General features: G+C 38.9%; 2 protein-coding genes, 1 non-coding gene and 2 pseudogenes across 3 annotated transcripts; 1 reads left to right on the forward strand and 4 right to left on the reverse strand.

Annotated features, from left to right (window-relative positions):
• Positions 1-799: 799 nt before the first annotated feature.
• Positions 800-5,998, reverse strand: LOC132561429 (uncharacterized). The gene is made up of 4 exons (XM_060226159.1): positions 5,586-5,998; positions 5,244-5,427; positions 4,207-4,481; positions 800-1,841 (listed from the first exon to the last, which is right to left on the reverse strand). The coding sequence occupies exons 1-4, from the start codon at positions 5,996-5,998 to the stop codon at positions 800-802; spliced, it is 1,914 nt and encodes a 637-aa protein (XP_060082142.1).
• Positions 5,999-6,462: 464 nt separating this feature from the next.
• On the reverse strand, positions 6,463-6,638 carry LOC132561462 (U1 spliceosomal RNA; annotated as a pseudogene).
• A 4,445-nt stretch (positions 6,639-11,083) lies between these two features.
• Positions 11,084-12,163, reverse strand: LOC132561431 (uncharacterized; the record flags this gene model as incomplete). Its single annotated transcript, XM_060226160.1, has 1 exon — positions 11,084-12,163. A coding segment is annotated over one exon (1,080 nt), but the record flags the coding sequence as incomplete, so codon positions are not given.
• A 1,009-nt stretch (positions 12,164-13,172) lies between these two features.
• LOC132561450 (U1 spliceosomal RNA) lies at positions 13,173-13,336 on the reverse strand. Its single transcript, XR_009554699.1, has one exon. It is a non-coding gene; the product is annotated as a U1 spliceosomal RNA (small nuclear RNA).
• Positions 13,337-16,784: 3,448 nt separating this feature from the next.
• LOC132561432 (uncharacterized) lies at positions 16,785-17,754 on the forward strand (annotated as a pseudogene).
• Positions 17,755-20,547: the final 2,793 nt, after the last annotated feature.

A 20,547-nucleotide genomic window follows, 5' to 3' on the forward strand; every position in this document is an offset into this window, starting at 1 on the left:
TCACAAATAGAAATTGTAAAAGAAAACGGATAGAAATAAACGATAATGTAAAACTAAAATGCGGAACATGGCAAGTATGGCGCACACAGCAAATACCAGAATATGTCTTCAGCAAAAACCAACAAGATATCATGTATAAAGCTAACAAGAATAAACAGGTACATCTTACCTGCGCAGTCAATTGTCCGGAGACACGCGTGCTAATATACAGAATAAATAAAATATGATATAGGAAATATACATTAACAGCAAACTTTATATTACAAATCAAGGTATTGTTTCTACAAAAAATTATACCATTGCTAATAAGGAGGAAATATTTGTTTATTGAAAGGGCTAAGGTAAGTAGAAGCAAAAATACTAACCTATGAGTACAAGCTAACAAGGCATGAAATCGAGAAAACACGTGAAGTTGTAAAGTAAAGAAAACATAGCACAGGTGAAAGTTTAAGTGTAGAAAAAGCTGACAATACGTAACATATTCGACCAAGGTAAATCGGTACTGTATTGTGGTATTCATACATGAAAGGGCAATAACATGCACGCTTATTACGAAAAAAGACTTTAAACATGTTTCGTGGGTAGATCTATCGAGATAAAAATCATTATCTAGCCGAATAAAGAAATGAACAAAAATAGAACATAAAAAAGGAGAACAAAGAAAAATTATATTTACTGTAAACACCATATAGGTTAGAACATAGTCCAGGGATATGCTAGGGTCAATCAGGAATCGCATTGTCGCCGCCATTGTCGATTGGAATATTTAAGTCTGTTAATCAAAGACAAAACGAAACACTCACGAACCAGGGTGACCCTCGTCGATTACCAGTTCACCCTCGCTCTCTTCTGACTGGTTGTCCTCGAGATAATCCATTGTAGATTCTGGAAGCTTGTGTCCCGGGACTAAGTCACCATTGGACAGAACCATAGGGGAGAAAGCGGAATGCCTGCCCTTCTTTGAAGCCTTCTGGAATCCCTCCTCGTCAACTTCAGGACCTGACCTCTTGGTGGATTGGGCGTTGTTAACACTGCTCCCTCCGGACGAGGGGCTCGCAGTATCCTGCGTTGGCCGTTGCGAAGGTTCCGTTGACACGACCTCCTCCGGTGCTGGAGGGGAATCTGCGGCAGCACTCGGCAAGGTCATCTCCGGTACAGCAGCGGTGGACTGGGAGACTTTGGCAGCATAGGATATACGTGTTGTCTGTTCAGGTCGTCCTGGACACTGCGAACGAACGTGTCCAACTTGCTGGCAGCGAAGACAGATAGGAGGACGCCCAGGAACAATAATCAAGGCCACCTTCCCGAACATTCTACTTCTGTATGGGATCAAATCCTGATCGCCTTCCCTAATAACAAGGGTAAGGACACGGGTTCCGGTCTCCAGTCTTACTTCTCCAATGGTCGTGGTTTCTCTGGAAACATGGACTACTTTTCCATAATGTCCGTCAAAATGTTCCGCAATGGCGTCATCGGATATCCAGGATGGCAGCCATTGCACACGGATGGACAAACGACGTTGGTCACACCGTTCCGGGACTAAAGAAAAGTATGTCTCTTTCATCGGACCCTTCTCTACAACACGATCAACATAAACCTCTGACCGCAAGGTAACAAACCAAGTGTTTGGAGCCTCACACCGGAAAACAGAAACTATCTCTTCACCCGGGAGCCCTGATGCTAGTAGACACTTCACTATTTCAAACCTAGTGACGCTGTGTTTCCTGGGACCGGTGACAAACATTCTAACTGACTTCTTCAACACATCAACATCAATGAAATCCATGCTGGTATCAGAGTCGATCACGGTATCCCCTGTACCAGGTAAGTATGAGTTGTTACTGTAAAAGAGAATATATAAACTGAATGTAAAATTTTACAGACAAGGTATTTAAAAATTACCATATGGAAAGAGAAAAATGTGTATAACTAAAATAAACTGAAATACTATCTTAAATGCTTTCATAAAAATAGTATCATTATTATATTGTATAATATGATGTAAATATTGCATTACTTTATTACATAAAAAGTATCTTATTTGACAAATTTTATCTCAGTTACATGTTTTGGAAGAGGGGAAGTAACTCTAGGGATTGTGTTGCCGCTGACAAAGCGCAGTGAGACAACATGTTAAGAAACAAAGAACATGTTGGTGTGTTCTGCTTCCTTAGATATCGATTTTATATCCGTACCATTACAACAACAACAACAACTATAATTAGAATAATAACAATAATAATAGTAACAATAAGATTTAAAACATGCGTAAGTAAATTCAGAGCTAAGAATCATTTACACCTACAAATATTAGTTTTTAGCTAAAATCAGGTAGTTTTTCAACAGACTAAGGTTAAGTCATTTTATAATTTGACATCAAAGTAATTGCAAAAGCATTGGTTTTCGGAATGGTCAGCATCGGAATTGTACCAGACCAACTTAAATATAGTTCAATTTGAGTCAAAAATAGACACGGCAGGATCTGCTCTATTCCATCAAAATAGTTACTTATCAATATGTCATGAATTAATTTTAAAAATGACAACATTGGTTTCGCTTATCATTTTTGTATCTTATCTTTAAAACGTCAAGATACATGTAAAGTAAGATAATATCAGATATATTGTATTATGACATCTGTATCAAAATTGTTTATACACGTGAGGGATTTAAATTGCTTTAACATATAAAATACATAATCACTCAACATTGACCTGTAGGGCTTATGTCAATGCTCAAATTGTACCACTTCCTAATTTTGTAATTTGTATTTTAATAATGTCAAAGAAAAATGTTTAGAATCTTATCAAAGTACTTTATCTGTGGTTGGTTTTGAATAGAAATCCCGTCTTTATACAGATGTCTGGAAATGATAAAAAAAAAAGTTAATTTGATCAAATCCCCATCTCACCGCTGAAAAGTCCATGATTCCAGACAACGTATTTATTGCTGTTAGGTCCTATTTCTACATATATAGGCATGGGTTACTTTACACTGAAGTGATTTTAAGTTAAATTAAATTCAGTTTTTTTTTTCATCCAATGTACAGTGGGGGAAAATACTAAATGATTTTCAATAGAATATTAACTTGTACAAATAATTCCAATAATTTTTTTATATTTCTCTAGGCAAACTAACTAAACAAGAGAAAACCTCTGAAAAGAACGAGTTCCCAACAGAACAACCAGAATTACTTACGATCATCAAACACGTGCAATGTTTTATATCAAACAAGTTATATTCTGGAAACACTTCTTTCAACAAAAATGTGTGTTTTAATTTTTCTTTCAGTTGATCATCCGGTACAACCATTGCAATTGTATTGTTCATATCTATACTGCAAGAAATAGGTATAGACAAACGTGGAATAAAAAAGGACGTCGAAAAACTGGTATTGACAACAAAATTATGTTTCACACATAAAAATTTAATTTTGTAAATGAAAATATTTCAAATATTTCCTTCTTAAATAGCCTATGCAAGCTACCCTACACATTACAAACCTTCAATCTTCTATATGTCCACTAGAGATCGAATCAAGAACAGGTCTTTAGACTTACTAACCATACACTCTACTGATTGTGCTAAAGAGAGTTCTCCCTAGCCAAGCAGTATAGCATGAATGTATATTAAGAGTTATCTCCCTTACATATTACAGCCAAGATATTCGTTACCATTTCCACTTTATGAATAAGAATTTAACATTTAAACAAAAGTGCCACAGACAGCATATGTCTAGTACCATTTGAGTAAAATCATATAAGTCTGTTCCTTTAATTGAGGGTTTTCTGGGTAAAACCATGTTTACGAAGTCACCATACCTACCTGCATGATTCAAACCTTAGGCAATTCCCTCGGACTTCCAACACTACTCGCCCGAAACAAATTGAACGCACCCCGGAAGTGCTTCCGGTACCTGCGCATGACAGACACCAGTATTCTTTCAAAGCCATAAGCTTAGTACTGACTCTGTGTGGAAGGAGGGTGGGTTCATGCAGGTAGGTATGGTGACTTCATAAACAGGGGTTTTACCCAGAAAACCCTCAGTTTACTTTAGTCCCCATACCTACCTGCATGAGTCAAACCTTAGGCAAACACAGAATTTGTAGCCTATAAAGGAGGTGGGTAGAGCCAGTCCAACTAACTTCCTATGAACAAAATATTACCTCCTAATAGGTCCGTCTGCCTTTCCTGTTCACCACTGACTGCAATATGACTGCCCTGGCAAACTGGCCTTCCGGTTTCCAAATGTCTTTCAAGTAGAAAGAGGTGAAGGTGGTTTCCTTCGCCCAATGCGCTGCCTTCACAATTTCTGAGATGGGCACCTTAGAAAAGAGTGCCCGGGACGTGGCCAGACGGCGAGTATCATGAGCCCTGGCCAGACGAACACCCTCCTCATTTGCTGACTCATACCAAAATTTCACCACCGACACAATCCATCGTGCAATGGAGTCTTTTGATGCCTCTTTTTGATTTCCGTCCTGATATGTAAGAAACAAACGTTTTTTTGTTTTGTTTTTTTTTTATCGCTCCTTATGTCCTGTAATCTTCTAATATACATCTTCAAAGCTCTATAAGGACACAACTTCAAATCCTCCTCCTCAGTAGCAAAATTTAAAAATTTCGGAAGGAAAAAGGGCTCCCATGGTTTTCCAAGCCGCTGATTTTTAGTCAAGAACTGAATGTTGGGTAACAGATGAACCCCTGCCTGCTCCCAACGGATATGATCTTGTTCCACTGATAATGCATGTAACTCACTTGCTCGTGCAGCAGATGCCACAACCAACAGAAATAATGTCTTTAATGTAAGCCATTTTAAGGATGCTTCCCCCATAGGCGAAAAGGGTGACCGAGTCAACCTGAGTAGTACAAGCGGCAAACTCCAATTGGGTACCATAGACCTACACTCTGGTCTGGTATTAGACCTTAAAGCAGTCGCGACAAGTCCCTATCGGTACCAATGGAATCTCCATGAGTGTGAATGACTGCTATAGCTGTTCTATATCCTCCTAGTGTAGATATCTTAAAACCTTTACTCTGGTGTAAATACAAAAGAAAGTCCGCTATCTCAGTTACCGTTGGCAAACTGGGATCAATCTGTCGTTCCTCACACCAGCTGCTATAACATCGGATTCGCGCATTGTAGACTGCCTGTGTAGAAGGTCTCCGAGAAGCGGAGATCGCTTGAGCAACCTCCTGCGAAAACCCTCTTGAAGCATAGGTCTGTTTGACACTTTACATACCGTGAATCGGAACATCCCTGGATCCGGATGTACTAGCTTGCCTCTTTGCTGAGTCAGCAGCCTGTCGTTGAGTGAAAGCTCTCTTGGGTAATCCGCCAGAAGCTCTAGCAGCTGAGGGTACCAAGATTGACGTGGCCATCTCGGTGCTACTAGAAGTATCACGCAATCCTCTCGAGATATTTTCCTGAGAACATGAGGAATCAGTATTGTTGGTGGAAATGCATAAGCGAACATTCCCTTTTCATAGGGTCTAAACTACCAGGAGCTCCCTATAAGATATGAGCTGAGGAAAAAACCCCTTCCGATTTTTGTGACACTTGAGATACCCTATCGTTATCTGACACTGAATCTAACTCATCCAAGTCCTCCTCCCTGACACTCGATTGTTGCCGTTCACCAACAAACTTATCAAAACGACTCGGCCTACTTCCCGCCGGCCGAATACGAGTCATATCCTCCCCATTTACCTGGGGTTGTACCGCTGGAAATGGTTGCGAGGAAACGTTACTGGCAAAGAAGTTTGTTAACTGGGATGAAATCAAATTTTCGGTGAGTCCCCGAGTGGTGTCGTCCAATGAAGGATTACCTACCGTACTCGCCGGCGGTGTGATCCCGTCTAGACTCCTACGTGGGGCCCGCACAGCCGCCCGAGTCTCCGACGTTTCCAAGCCTGTATTTAGGGGACTCATTCCACCCCGGGCTTCTGTTGCGGACTTTCCTCTTGATGGTCGGCCTCCTGTCGACTTTTCCACCATCTTGTCGAAGATGGCCCATTTTTCCGCCGACCACTCGCTACAAACCCCGTACGTGAAAACCTTGTTGCAGACACGATGTCTAAAACATTTTTCGTGGTCGCCCAGTATGTTCCATCTTTTCCGAGCCGAAAACACGTGTTGGATAAAATGGCGCCCGAAAGAATACTGGTGTCTGTCATGCGCAGGTACCGGAAGTACTTCCGGGGCGCGTTCAATTTGTTTCGGGAGAGTAGTGATGGAAGTCCGAGGGAATTGCCTAAGGTTTGACTCATGCAGGTAGGTATGGGGACTGAAGTAAACTAATTGAATTATGAAGCATATGTCTCAGTAGAATGCCTCACACAAGATATTTTGTCACAAAGGGTATTTTTATTAGAGGTTTAACTGATAAAACAAAAGAGAAGTCGAGATATCGATATACTGCTTGCAAGGTTGGTGTTCTTATTTTTCAAATTGTTTATGGTCGAGGGTTAGCGCGAACGCAGACCCCCACACTAAAAAATAGCGTACCCGAGTAATCCGCATTTGGGATTATCGCAGGGTTCAGCCCGACCGGAGTGCAATGGAAGGGCCTCGACCTGGGGGAACCTCTTTTTTTAAGTTTCATAAAAAGTTTATTAACATATATACAGGTAAAAACGTCACGAGACAGACCCCAATGACGCCAGCGACTGATGTACAACCGGTAGCCCCGGTAAAGTGCCATTATCCTTACATCCTAAGATGGACAAGATATGTAAACGAAGTTACCTGGTTACACGATAGTTAACATAATTAATATGTTAAGAATAATGACAATTATCGGTATTAATTGACATATTTCACAGCAGGTTTCTTGATTATAACGGGAGATTGATGTTTAGGTCGTCATCCCGCAAGGTACAGAAAATATCAGTAGTACACCAATACTCAGAGAAAGTGTTTCTGGAAAAGCGAGTAAAATCAGACTTAATGCGAAGAATAACATTGCTGAGAAAGTGACAGACGAGAGAATCAGAAGAAGGAGACTTTTTGTCATATTTTTTAACACAACGTATATGCCAAATGGACGATAGGGATTCTGCCACTAGAAAAAGGACAAGAGACTTTACTTTTAGAGTGAGACATACTGGTGAATGAAAATGCCAAAGTGCCGAATCAGTTGGGATCTTGTTCTCTGAGATCTGGTGTATCCAAGAATTTACCAAGGATACTAACGGCTGAATAAATGAACACTCAAAGAATAAATGTGAAATTGTTTCAAAACCAGTACAAAAAGTACAAAATTTACAGGATTCAACACCATATTTATACATTCGAAAATTCACAGGTAAAATCTCGTGTACTATCTTAAAGACGACATCACGTGAGCGAGTATCTAAAAACTTGTTTGAAATATTGCGAAAAACAATTTTAAAATCAACAGTTGGAAAAATCTTCACAACTCTTGGTGGCTTAGTAATACCAGCTAATAACGTAACGTACAACTCTTTGGTTGTCCCAGACTCAAAATTAGACTTGGGAAAGTCTTTTCTATATTTCTGAAAAATTCCATAAATATAAGAATAAAATGTAGGACACCACTCACTATGTGGAATACTATTGTCAACAGGTGAAAAATATTCTCGAAAATGTAATGAGAGCCAGTACTTGGTAAAATACCTCCACTTGGCCTCGGTATGTTTGAAAACAAAATCCTGACAATGTTTTAGATAAATGGCTTGAAATTTACTTTTAATGTTAACAATACCAAGTCCACCACTAGTAGTAGAGGCATAGGCTACGGAGCGCGCAAGTGGCTCCGACTTGGAATTCCATAAAAATCTAAACAAAGTTCTCTGTAAAAGATCTAAATAATGCCTTGGCATTATGACGGTAGTACCAATATACCAAAGTTTGCTGCAAGCAAGGACCTTTATAACTATGGACTTTTGTGTTAAAGATAAATTTCGCATTTTCCATAAATCCAAGGTCCTTGAAAATTTCCGAAAAACTGGCTGCCAAATATCGTCAGGAGTAATGTTATTGCCAATTAAAACCCCACAAATCTTATGTTTTTCAACCCAACTAATGCCGAAAGGGTTATCTGAACGTGATTTCCATTTCCCAAGCCAAATACCCTTAGTTTTCTGTTTATTCAATTTAGCACCTGACGCTTTGCCATACAGATTACACCAATGAAATAATTTTGAAATAGAGGAATCGGAACAGCAAATACCAGTACTATCATCTGCATAGAGGGAAATTTTAGCTGACTGAGAGGAACCCGGAAGTTTTACACCAGTTATTTCAGGATCGTCACGGACTTTTTTCGCAAAGGGCTCCAAGACCAAAACATATAAAAGAGGAGATAAACTACAGCCTTGCCGTACACCACGAGTGATAGGAAAGGGGTCAGATATAAACCCGTTAACAATAACGGACGAACAGACATTTTTGTATAAGATACTTACCCATTTAGCAAAATCAGGACCGAAATTGTAAGCTTCAAGTACCTTAAATAAAAATGTATAATTTACTCTATCAAAAGCTTTCTCTTGGTCAAGAGATATAAAAGCACACTTCAAGTCTTTTTGATTAACGTAATCAACAATATTACGAAGAAGATGACAGTTTTCAAAAATAGATCTATCTTTTATCGCGCAAGTTTGGTCAACCCCAACAAGTTTATCAATAACCTTACTTAACCTGTTGGTAATAACCTTGGAAAGAATTTTATAATCAATATTCAGGAGAGAAATGGGCCTCCAGTTTTTCATACTATAGAATTACTTGGATCTTTACATAATAACGAAATAAAAGACGTTTTCTGGGTGTCACATAGCTCACCCTTCTGAAAAATGTCATTGTATAATGTGACAAGATGATCTCCTAATAAATCAAAAAAAGTAAGATAGAATTCTTTAGTGAGACCATCACTACCAGGGGACTTATTGTTCTTCATATGCTTGATAGCAGCTAATATTTCCTCCTTCCCTATAGGGCCTTCACACATTGACATTTCAAGTTCGTTAAGTTTGGGAAGGTTATCACAAAAAGAGTCAGCCAACTCAAAATCGATATCTTCCTCGGAAAAAAGTTTGGTATAAAAATCTCGAAAGGCCGCTAAAATGTCACTGGAATTAGTAACACAGGAAGAATCAGGTAAGTCGATTTTCTCTATGAATTTCTTCTTACCCTTATCACACTCCATTTTAAAGAAATAACGTGAAGGCTTTTCAGAAAAGTCTAAAAAAAATTAGCTCTAGACCTAATCGTAGACCCTCTGAAACTATCAGTATGAAAATCAAGTAGTTGTCTCTTAATAGACTGAGCTTGATCAATAAAGTGTCCAGGCGACTTTCTTTCTAAATTATACAACTTATTATATTTTTTTGTAAAGATCTGACAACAGAACGTTTAACTTTAGCTTTACGTTTACAATATCCAATAATGAAATATTTGATAACAGATTTACAATTATCCCAATGATCTAAAGACACAGGCTTATTGTCAGTTAGATCAAGCCAGAAATCTTTAAAAGCAATCTGAAAGGCTCTATCGCTCAAAATACTATTATTAAGTTTCCAGTAAAAGGGTCCAAACTTATCCTCAGAAAATAGTTTAATTTTTAGAAAAACAAAATCATGGTCGGAACTACCAGACGGAAAAATCCTATTCTGTAATAAATGCTCTTTCAATATACATGAAATATAAAATCGATCTAAGCGGCATGAAACACCATTACCATGCCAAGTAGTAGAAATGACATTCGGAAAAAGTGATCTAAATGTCTCAAATAACTTAAAATCATTACACAGATTTTTTATTGAAACACTACCAGGAAGACCACGACTGGGATTACCACCAATCTTATCAAGGGAATTGTTTTCAATACAATTAAAATCACCAGCAAAAATGATGGGCCTTCTACAGGTAAAATGATATATAATATTATCAAAAAATGCCCGACGCTCCTCATCAACATTTGGGGCGTATACATTAATAATTCTGAACTCGCTATCATAATATTTAAAATCAACAAACATGGTCCGTCCTTCTCTATCAAGATCAAACTTTTGTAGTTTTACATCTATGAAAAACAAAACAGCTGTGCCCTTACTATTATATGAACCGAAATTCCATATTGCTTTACATTTCAAAAAACTTTCAATCTTTTTACCGACAAACAAGTTAGAAACATGAGTTTCTTGTAACAATACAACATGTACATTATGATTATGTACAAAATCATTCAGCTCATATTGCTTAGACTTGGATAAAAACCCGTTACAATTCCATGTAATTATATTGATTGTTGTATTATTCTCCATCATTATAATTTATTTTTGGTATGTATAATCTATACAAGATACAAGCAGAAGAAAAAGTTAAGTGGAAGGAGAGAAAGTTAACAGGTAAGTAAAAGCACACTCGCGCACGATCGGTCTGCAGCCAGGAGAGGAAGGTGAGTATAAAAGTAAACACATTCAAAACACAGCAGACAACTGTATAAGCGTGATCAATGAACCGCAACACAGGTAAGTTATCCGAGTGCACGAGTGCGACTCTCGATACACGCGCCCCAAAAGGATTGGCTGAGCGTATGCCTGTGAAAAGTCAGCTTAACAACAATATGATAATAACAATAATAATAATAATTATGAAGAACAAATGCGAATGTAATGTGACAACATTGGTAGGATTCGCAAGCAATTAAAATCAAAGTAGTGGACGTTAGGCAGTATTGGTAAATATATATTGATATATAAAATGAAAATGCTGTATTAATACGTAAAGCTGACAATACATAAGTACTTTCTACTGGTAAGGACCTCTGCGTAGCTGAGAAACCTAACAAAGCTCTTACAGGTAAAAACACGCGTTGTTGTATACTAGCAATTATATAGTACAGGTAAAAATACAACTGGACGATAAGCTGACAATGCATATCAATATAAGTATAACACTGAATGATAACATCAGTTAAATAATGAAACCAAATCAAACATACAGTTACTGTAAACACCTTGTAGGTGAAATGATAACAATAGTCCAGGGACAAGCTGAGGTCAAATATGGAATACAATGCCGCCGCCATAGTCCGATAAAGAAAGTCCAAAACCGTTAACCGAGAAAATAGTAAAACCGAAATTTACCCAGACTCCTCGTCAATAACCAGGTGATCCTCATCCGACATCTCTGTCCAGGTACTAGGTCGCCATTTGACAGGATGCCCGGGGATATTAATGAATGTTTCCCCTTCTTTGTAACCCTTTGGAATCCGGCATCATCTATGACGGGGCCCGGGCGCTTTGTCGGTAGGGATGTTGAGTTATCGCTCCTTCCAGACGAGGGGCACGCGGCAGTACTATTCCTTTCGGAAGAGGGACTCTCGGTAAGGCTACTCCCTCCGGATGAGGGGCTCGTAGCGGGACCGCTCCCTCCGGACGAGGGGCTCACGGTAGAACTGTTTAGCTGTGTTGCCTCTGACTCCTCTCGAAGTGGCGTAGGGCCCATACCCGGGATGGACTGAGATGAAGACTGGGCTACCTTAGCGTAGCTAGCCCGAGTCGTAGGCTCGGGTTTCCCGGGACACTGAGACCTCACGTGTCCGACCTGCTGGCAGCGCAGGCAAATGGGAGGTCTGCCTGGAACGGTAATCAGGGCCACCTTACCGAACAGTCTGTCGCGATAAGGTATCCTGTCCTGGTCGCCTTCCTTTATCAGTAACGTGACGATTCTTGTCCCCGTCTCCAAAGTGACTTTCCCTATGGGAGTCTTTTCTCTAGCTATGTTAATGACCTTTCCATAGTAGCTATCGAAATGGTCCGCTATGGCGTCATCTGATATCCAAGACGGGAGCCACATTACATGCAAAGATATCCGGCGTTGGTCGCATCGCTCCGGTGTAAGTGCGAAATAAGTGTCCTTCATATTGCCTTTCTCTACAATACTGTCGACCACTGCCTCGGATTCCAAAGTAATAAACCAGGTGTTTGGAGCTTCGCACCTGAACACGGACACAATCTCCTCCCCGGGAGGTCCACCATTCAGTAATCGCTTCAAGACTTCAAAACGTGTAACAGTGTGTTTCCTTGGACCGGTGACGAACAACCTGACAGACTTCTTCAAAATATCGATATCGATATGATCCATACTTGTAGCAGTGGTGGTCATGATAGCGGTATCCCCTGTACCAGGTAAGTATGAGTTGTTTCGTTACTGATACAGTATAAGAACTTCATCTAAGCTGACGAAGTCGGGGTTACGCAAAATTATCATACTTTTGTGAATAACAGTTTACTATTTACAATGTTTCATCTCGCATTTCATCAATAATACATCCGTTATTTTTCCAACAAATTTGCAGATAATGTCGAATTAAAACAAGAACCATAACCTAATCCAAGATGATGCCATTTGTATTCATCATTCTATTAATTAATCTTGACAGGGGAGATCAATCAGTGTCATGCATTGTGCACTTGAGACATTTCATATCTCTGCACATCGGCCCACACATACTGAAATATGTTAGAACTATACATGTCCACGGAGCCACGATCCTGCAGATTTCTTCTGTTATTAAGCGAATAATACAACACTATTCACGAGTTTTATACGATGCAAAGATTACATCAATTGTATCGATTGATTTTGTTAAGATGCCCTTTTCTCTCCTACCATTACTGCTATGCTTGCTTGTTTGATCTTTCATACCGAAATATTCCACTGAATGCTTTGTAATCCTTGAGTCTACTTGGTCGGGCCGTTCATTCAGATATATTTCATGAAAATCTGTGTACTCCCTGTGTCCTCTTATTTGGCGATGAAGGCGTTGCCATCCTATGATTCTTAGCACAATTGCGATCTTCTGAGGAAGTTGTCTGAGCTGCACTTGAGATGAGTTGTTCGAAATATTTCACATTTCATTTGCATTACCACAATCCACCTCTGAAAAGCTGTTTGAACATTTCTTATTTCTAGCAAGTGATCCTGATGACAATTGAAATGCACTGTAATATACAATTATGATTTGCAATGCAAGGTGGTCTGCAGTTAGAAAACACTAGTTATTTGGCCGTCGATATGCTGTTTGCAAGTGGTATAATTTGCTGCAGAATGCAGTGTTTGTGCACTTAAGTGGTGATATTAGTACAGGCTTGTGACGAACGCCACGTGTAGTGTATTTGTATTATTGCTTGTTTATGGACGAGGGTTAGCGCGAACGCAGACCCCCACACTAAAAAATAGCGTACCCGAGTAATCCGCATTTGGGATTATCGCAGGGTTCAACCCGACCGGAGTGCAATGGAAGGGCCTCGACCTGGGGGAACCGCCTTGCTGATCACGGTATCCCCTGTACCAGGTAAGTATGAGTTGTTTCGTTACTGATACAGTATAAGAACTTCATCTAAGCTGACGAAGTCGGGGTTACGCAAAATTATCATACGTTTGTGAATAACAATTTACTATTTACAATGTTTCATCTCGCATTTCATCAATAATACATCCGTTATGTTGCCAACAAATTAAAACAAGAACCATAACCTAATCCAAGATGATGCCATTTGTGTTCATCAACATCATCATCGAGGATCGGTGACGTGAAACCTCACGGAATTTCTCAAGACATCAAGATCAATGTTTCGTAAAATTTTATTCAGAATTTACAGGTTAAAAACGTCATAGGACAGGCCCTAATGACGTCAGCAACGAATGGACAACCGGTAGCTTCGGTAAGGTGCAATTATCCCTGACAACTACGATGTACAATATTTGTGCTGATTTAATTACTCTAAACTAAACAAGATTGTAAACCCGTAACAATAGCTATATGAAGACACAAAATAGAAAGGAATACGATAATCATACAATTTAAACCTGGTAACAATGATCAATTATTACAGGGATAGATTAATACAAAGAATGAGGTAAAGCATTTAAGTTACACAGCTAAAGGAAGATTTATTACTAACTCCTCGTCTTGAATAGTACAAAAAATATTCGTAGTACACCAAAACTCAGGGAAAGTAGTTTTGGGGAGTCGAGTGAAATCGGACTTAATACGAAGGATGATATTACTGAGAAAGTGGCAGACGAGAGAATCTGATGTGGGAGCCTTTTTATCATATTTTTTAATGCAACGGATATGCCAAATGGAGGATAACGATTCTGCCACTAGGAGGAGAACAAGGGACTTTAGTTTTAGAGTGAGAGTAACCGGGGAGTGGAAAAGCCAAAGAGCCGAATCAATGGGGACCTTATTCTCCGAGATCTGGTGTACCCAGTAATTAACTAATGATACTAGAGGCTGGATAAATGAACATCTATAAAAATAGGTGAGAAAAGGTCTCAAATTCATCACAAAAGGTAGAGCGCCCTGAATCCTCAACACCAAATTTATACATACGGAAGTTAACAGGTAAAATTTCATGCACAATCTTAAAAACAACATCCCGGGATCGGGTATCCAAAAATTTGTTGGAAACATTGAGGAAGACTTGGCGGAAATCTATAGTGGGATAGACCCTTACAATACGTGGTGTCTTAATGACACTAGATAACAATGTAACATACAACTCTTTGGTTGTAGATAACTCAAAATTGGACTTCGGAAAGTCCTTCCTGTACGTCTGAAAAACCTTACGAATTTTCGAATAAAAAACAGGACACAAATCACTGTGAAGAGAGTTATTAGCAAACCGTGTGAAATATTCACGGAAATCTAGAGAGAGCCAGTACAAAGTAAAAAACCGCTACTTGTCCTCTGTATCTTTGAAAACATAATTCTGACAATGCTCCAAGTAAAAGGCTTGAAGTTTAGTTTTAATATCAACAATACCAAGTCCACTACTAGTGGGAGGCCCATAAGCTGCGGTGCGCGCAAGTGGCTCCGATTTCGAGTTCCATAAAAACCTGAACAATGTTCTCTGGAAAAGGTCCAATTAATGCCATGGCATTAGGAGAATAGTACCAACATAATATAATTTGCTACAGGCAAGGACATTTATGATAATAGATTTTTGAGTTAGAGATAAATTTCGCATTTTCCACATATCTAAGGTCCTTGAAAATTTCCGAAAGACCGGCTTAGAGGAACCCGGTAATTTAACACCAATTATTTAAGGATCATCGCGGACCTTTTTAGCAAAGGGTTCCAAAACCAAAACATATAGAAGGGGAGATAAACTACAGCCTTGCCTTACACCACGAGTGATGGGGAAAGGGTAAGATATAATCCCGTTAACGATAACAGAAGACATAACAGCCTTATATAAGATACTGACCCACTTAATAAACTCAGGGCCAAAGTTATAAGCTTTAAGCACTTTAAATAAAAAAAATATAATTTACTCTGTCAAAAGCTTTTTCTTGATTAAGCGATACAAAGGCACATTTCAAGTTTTTCTGGTCAACATAATCAACATTACGCAATAAGTGACAATTTTCAAATATAGGTCACTCCTTAATAGCACACGTTTGATCAGTATGGACAATATTACAAATTACCTTACTTAACCTATTAGTAATAACTTTAGACAGAATCTTGTAATCGATATTCAAAAGTGATATCGGCCGCCAGTTCTTCATTTTAGATGAATTACTGGGGTCCTTACAGAGTAAAGAAATATATGACATTTTCTGAGTATAACACATCTTTCAAATATTGCATTAAACAACGAGACCAGTTGATCTCCTAATATATTAAAAAATGTAAAATAGAACTCTCTCGTAAGACCATCACTACCAGGAGCTTTATTATTTTTCATGTGTTTTATAGCAAACAACACTTCGTCTTTTCTATTTGGTCCTTCACACAAAATACTGTCTAATTCACTTAATTTTGGAAGATCTTCACAAAAAGAGTTAGTTAAATCAGAATCAGTATCCTCCTTAGAAAAAAGTTTAGAATAAAAATCCCTAAAGGCAGCTAAAATACTACGGTTATCCGAAATTGAAGAAAACTCATTTAAATCAATTTTCTCCATAAATCTTTTCTTACTTCTATCAATTCTCCATTTTTAAAAAAAAAATATCTGGAAGGTTTTTCTGAAAAATCTAAAAACATTGCTCTTTATCTTATCATAGATCCTCGATAACTATCAAGATGGAAGTGATTTATTTCATTTTCAACAGAGTTAATCTGATCCATAAAATCGCCCGGTGATTGTTTCTCTAAGACATGTAATTCATTAAACCTGTATTGTAGGGATTTTAATACACTGCGCCTGACCTTGGCCTTCTTTATGCAATATTCAATAATGGAAAATTTAACAACAGATTTGAAGTCATCCCAATTATCTAATAATACAGGAGTATCTTTAACTAAATCAAGCCAAAAATCCTTAACCGATATTTGAAAAGCCCTGTCTTGCAATACACTATTATTCAATTTCCAATAAGAAGGACCAAACCTAGTTTCTGAAAATAATTCAATTTTTAAAAATATAAAATCATGATCGGAGGAACCGGACGGAAAAACCTCATTCTTCAATAAATGTTGCTTTAAACATTACGAAATATAAAAACGATCTAATCGACATGAAACACCATTTCCATGCCACGTGGTTGAAACTACATTTGGGAACACTGACCGAAAAGTTTCAAATAATTTAAAGTCACTACAAGTATTCTGCAAAGACTTAATACCAACTAATCCCTGCTTTGGATTACCACCTATTTTGTCAAGAGAACTATTTTCAAAACAATTAAAGTCGCCCGCAAAAATAACCGGCCTTCTACAGGAAAACAAATACATAAAGATCGCTTCTCGGCCTTTTGGCTAAGATCAAAGTGCACCTGATACATTTGACTTTGCTGCTTACCTGGTGCAGGGGCTACCGACAGTATGGATACCGCCAACGCCAGTATGACGCACATTGATTTTGAAGTTTTGCAACGCTCCGTGAGAATGGTTGTTTCCGGATCCAGGATTTGAAGTTGTGAAATCACTTCTGTCTTCAGGTTTTGCTGGCGAAAACATCGTTTCAGTTTTCAAGTGCGAGGCACCGAATACTTGGTTCGTCACGGTTACGTCCCGGGAAGTGGTTGACAACATTGTAGAAAATGGTCAAATGAAAGAGACGTATTTCACACTATCTCCAGAACGGTGTAACCAACGCCGCCTCTCAGTTCGAGTACAATGGCTGCCAACCTGGATAGAAGACGAAGCTATTGCCGAGTATTTTAATGAATTGTACGGGAAGGTCATACGTATAGGTAGAGAGACAACTACCATAGGAGGTGTCACTCTAGAGACAGGTACCAGAGAAATCATACTGATGATTAGGGAGGGAGATCAAGACAGGATCCCGTATAGAGCTCGACTCTTTGGCAAAGTGGCGCTGATTATGGTTCCTGGAAGACCACCTATTTGTTTAAGGTGCCAACAGATCGGCCATGTTAGGTCACAGTGCCCTGGAAGACCAGAGCCAACGACTAGGGCTACATACGCTAACAAAGCGCAGGCTACAACCCAGTCCGCGTTTGAAATCCCCCCAACAGGAACTGTGGCACAGCAGGAGGAGTCGGAACCGGCTATCAGCAAGGACGATACTGCGAGCCCCTCGTCCGGAGGGAGTAGTACGGACACGTTTTCTGCAAAACGCCAGGGGCCCATCATTGACGAGGACGGCTTTCAGAGGGTAACGAGGAAAGGAAAGCATTCGGCCTCATCTCCGGCTATTCTCTCTAATGGGGACTTAGTTCCTGGACAGAGGTGTTCAGAAGATCGAAGCGATTCAGATATGTCCGAAGACGATCATCTCGTTATTGACGAGGGTACTCTTTAGGTATGTGTGTAGTTTTCTTTGTCAACAGACTTGGACTGATTTATATCGGACAATGGCGGCAGTGTTGCGATGGATACTTGACCTTGGCGTGTCCCTGGACTTTAGCGATCATCTCACCCACAAGGTGTTTACTGTAAGTGAAATTATAGTTTCGTTTCATTATACAATGTATGTTTTCATTCATTGTCATTGTTGTGTTGTTATCTATAATCCTCTATTTGTTCAGTATAAGTTTTGTTTAGCTTCGTTCAATAAGCCACTTTCACCTGTTACCTCACTATATAAAATATTCTGTATACGTTTTACCTCAGTACTATGCACGCATTGTCAACTTTTTGTCGACTTTTATTCCTATCTATATTATATAATCAATAGTACACAACAACACGGGTTTTTACCTATGAAAGCCTTGTCAGCTTTCTCTCTTGCGTCGTTTTTTTTTTTTGCCATCAGAAAATTGTTACGAATTGTCAGCTTTACGTATTATTACAGCTTCTTTATTTTGTGGCTTCTTACATTCTTACCACTGCTGCCTAATGTCTTCTATACTGAGTTCAATTACTAGCGAATCCTACCCTTTCTGTCACCTAATATTTGTATTTGTTCTTCATATGTATTATTATCATTACTATGTTGTTGCGTTTAAGGGCTATTGCTTGGGCCAATTCGGCCATATTTGGTTGGGAGATGAAAGACTAAAAAACACACGATATCAACCTTTAAACCAACTCTCTGACAATATTTTACATAATATATTTAAAAACCAATGTGTGACAATTTGAAAATGAAAAAAAAAATGTTTTGGGAAACAAATTATCAGGAGATAATTGCGTTTACTTTAGAACGCACGTACAGCAATATTTTCGGTGTTATTTTTTTAGTAATGATTTTGTGTTCCTTTAGGCTATAGCAGTGAGCAATTACCGATAGTATATTTAGTTTCAGTATTCGTTATACACTACGACGTCCTTTTTTTCGACACGAATTTGGTAGACGGTTAAATGCACGTTTTTGTAGGGTGGCTGTAAATTCCAGGCTCTCGTTGAAATACATGACAGTTACATGGCCAAAAACAGACCTGTAAACAATGTAAACTCAATATAATATTACACGAATGTAAATATTTTAAGATCGCACATACAGTGATAAACAAACCTCACTTTAACTTCTAACACATGCTTACGTTGATCACCTTTACCGCCATTACTGTCGCATAACACATACAAAATATTGCTACGCTTCCAGAAACTAGCATGACACGTCGTGCAAAATATCATTTCGAAACGCAAAAAACATTTTATTGGTTTTAGAAATACATACTCAAAACTTGATAGCATTTATTAAAGCTAAGTGTGGTTGTTGTCTGCGTTGAAATAAAATAACATATCGGAATATTTGGAATAGCATAAGCGTCAGAACCAATTTACAACTTCCGGTATGGACAGCAAAGATGTCAACACTGTACTGGGGACGCACAAAATTCGTTATTTCAGAAAATCGACTGGATACAGCAACCGTATCTTTTGTTTATGTTATACAAATCCCGTTTTGATGTCAGCGGTATTACAGATGATCAGATCAAGAGCACTGTGAACGAATAATTTGCCGGTATTCAGGTAAGTTGTCAACTGTCGGCAGGTGCGATTTGGCCCTGATGCAAGTACGGAAGCACAGAGGTTACTAAGGTATAGTATAAAACAAGCTGTTTGAGCTACGTGGCATTTATTACTCAGCTCTCTGGTGAAGAAAAGCACGTGCATTACTATTTGCTGTTAGTTTGGGCACCTGTTGTGATAACTTGTGATTAATTTAAGCTGGGTTACAGACAATACACCATAAATGTGGTTGCAATTGGAGACTTACAAAGCATAACATGGGACAAAGTAGTAAAAGACGCCGGAGAAGAAGAAAGTTCAATGGACCTAGAGGTAGACATAGTTTGTCTAGGAAGCGTCAGTACAACAAACAGGCCGATAAAATTCAGACCACATTAAAACCACGCCTCCTGAATATTAAAGGTAAGCCTAAGCCATATCAGCTTCGCCGAATTATTCACATTGGTACTGATGGTCGTCGTTGTGTGAAGATATCAGTGAAATGACTTCCACAACATGAATTAAGATGCTTGACGACATCCTCACCGCTGCATATATCTTGTCACACAACAACATTGCCCCCTGTGGAAGGTTACAGATTAATGAATTTGTCCAACTTCTCACAACATCTTAATACTACAACGGAACATGCTATATCATGTACTGCGGCAATTTCTGCTATTAAGAAAGGACAGCAAGCATTTCAGTTGGTGTCAGAGGTAAGGCAGGCAGGTCTCATTAGTACATTGGTTGCATTATGTTGTTGTGGTAAGAAATTTTACTTTGACACCAGTAGCAGAGATACGAGTGAAAGCATACCACATTTTGATGTAAACTTCAGAGCAGTGTGGGGAACAATGTCAACTGGGAGTGGACTTTCGAAAATTTTTAGGAACAATTGGTGTTCCTGGGATTCCACATGGGCGTTACACTAACATTGAAAGGACAATTGGAAAACTGTGGGCTTCTTCATTACAGGAAGATATGATTGCTACTGGCTTGGAGGAACGTAAGTTGGCCATAGAAAGAGGCGATTTTCATCAAGGTGTGCCTGCAATCACTGTAGTATGTGATTGTGGTTGGTCCAAGAGGAGCCATCGCCACACATATGATGCTCTGGGTGGTGTTGCTGTCATTTTCGGGGCAGCGACTGGTAAGTTGCTGCATATTGGAGTCCGGAACCGGCATTGCCATACCT

The sequence above is a fragment of the Ylistrum balloti genome, unplaced genomic scaffold, assembly GCF_031769215.1.
Source record: "Ylistrum balloti isolate Yb309-2 unplaced genomic scaffold, AGI_CSIRO_Ybal_v1 Utg371210, whole genome shotgun sequence".
Taxonomy (NCBI): Eukaryota; Metazoa; Mollusca; class Bivalvia; order Pectinida; family Pectinidae; genus Ylistrum; species Ylistrum balloti.

Coding starts and splice junctions, on each gene's coding strand:
- LOC132561429 (XM_060226159.1), bottom strand. CDS start 5,998: ATGGTGGAAAAGTCGACAGGAGGCCGACCATCAAGAGGAAAGTCCGCA. Junction 5,428..5,585: donor TTGGATGAGTTAGATTCAGT/GTCAGATAACGA, acceptor TCATGTTCTCAG/GAAAATATCTCGAGAGGATT. Junction 4,482..5,243: donor CAGGGATGTTCCGATTCACG/GTATGTAAAGTG, acceptor CTTACATATCAG/GACGGAAATCAAAAAGAGGC.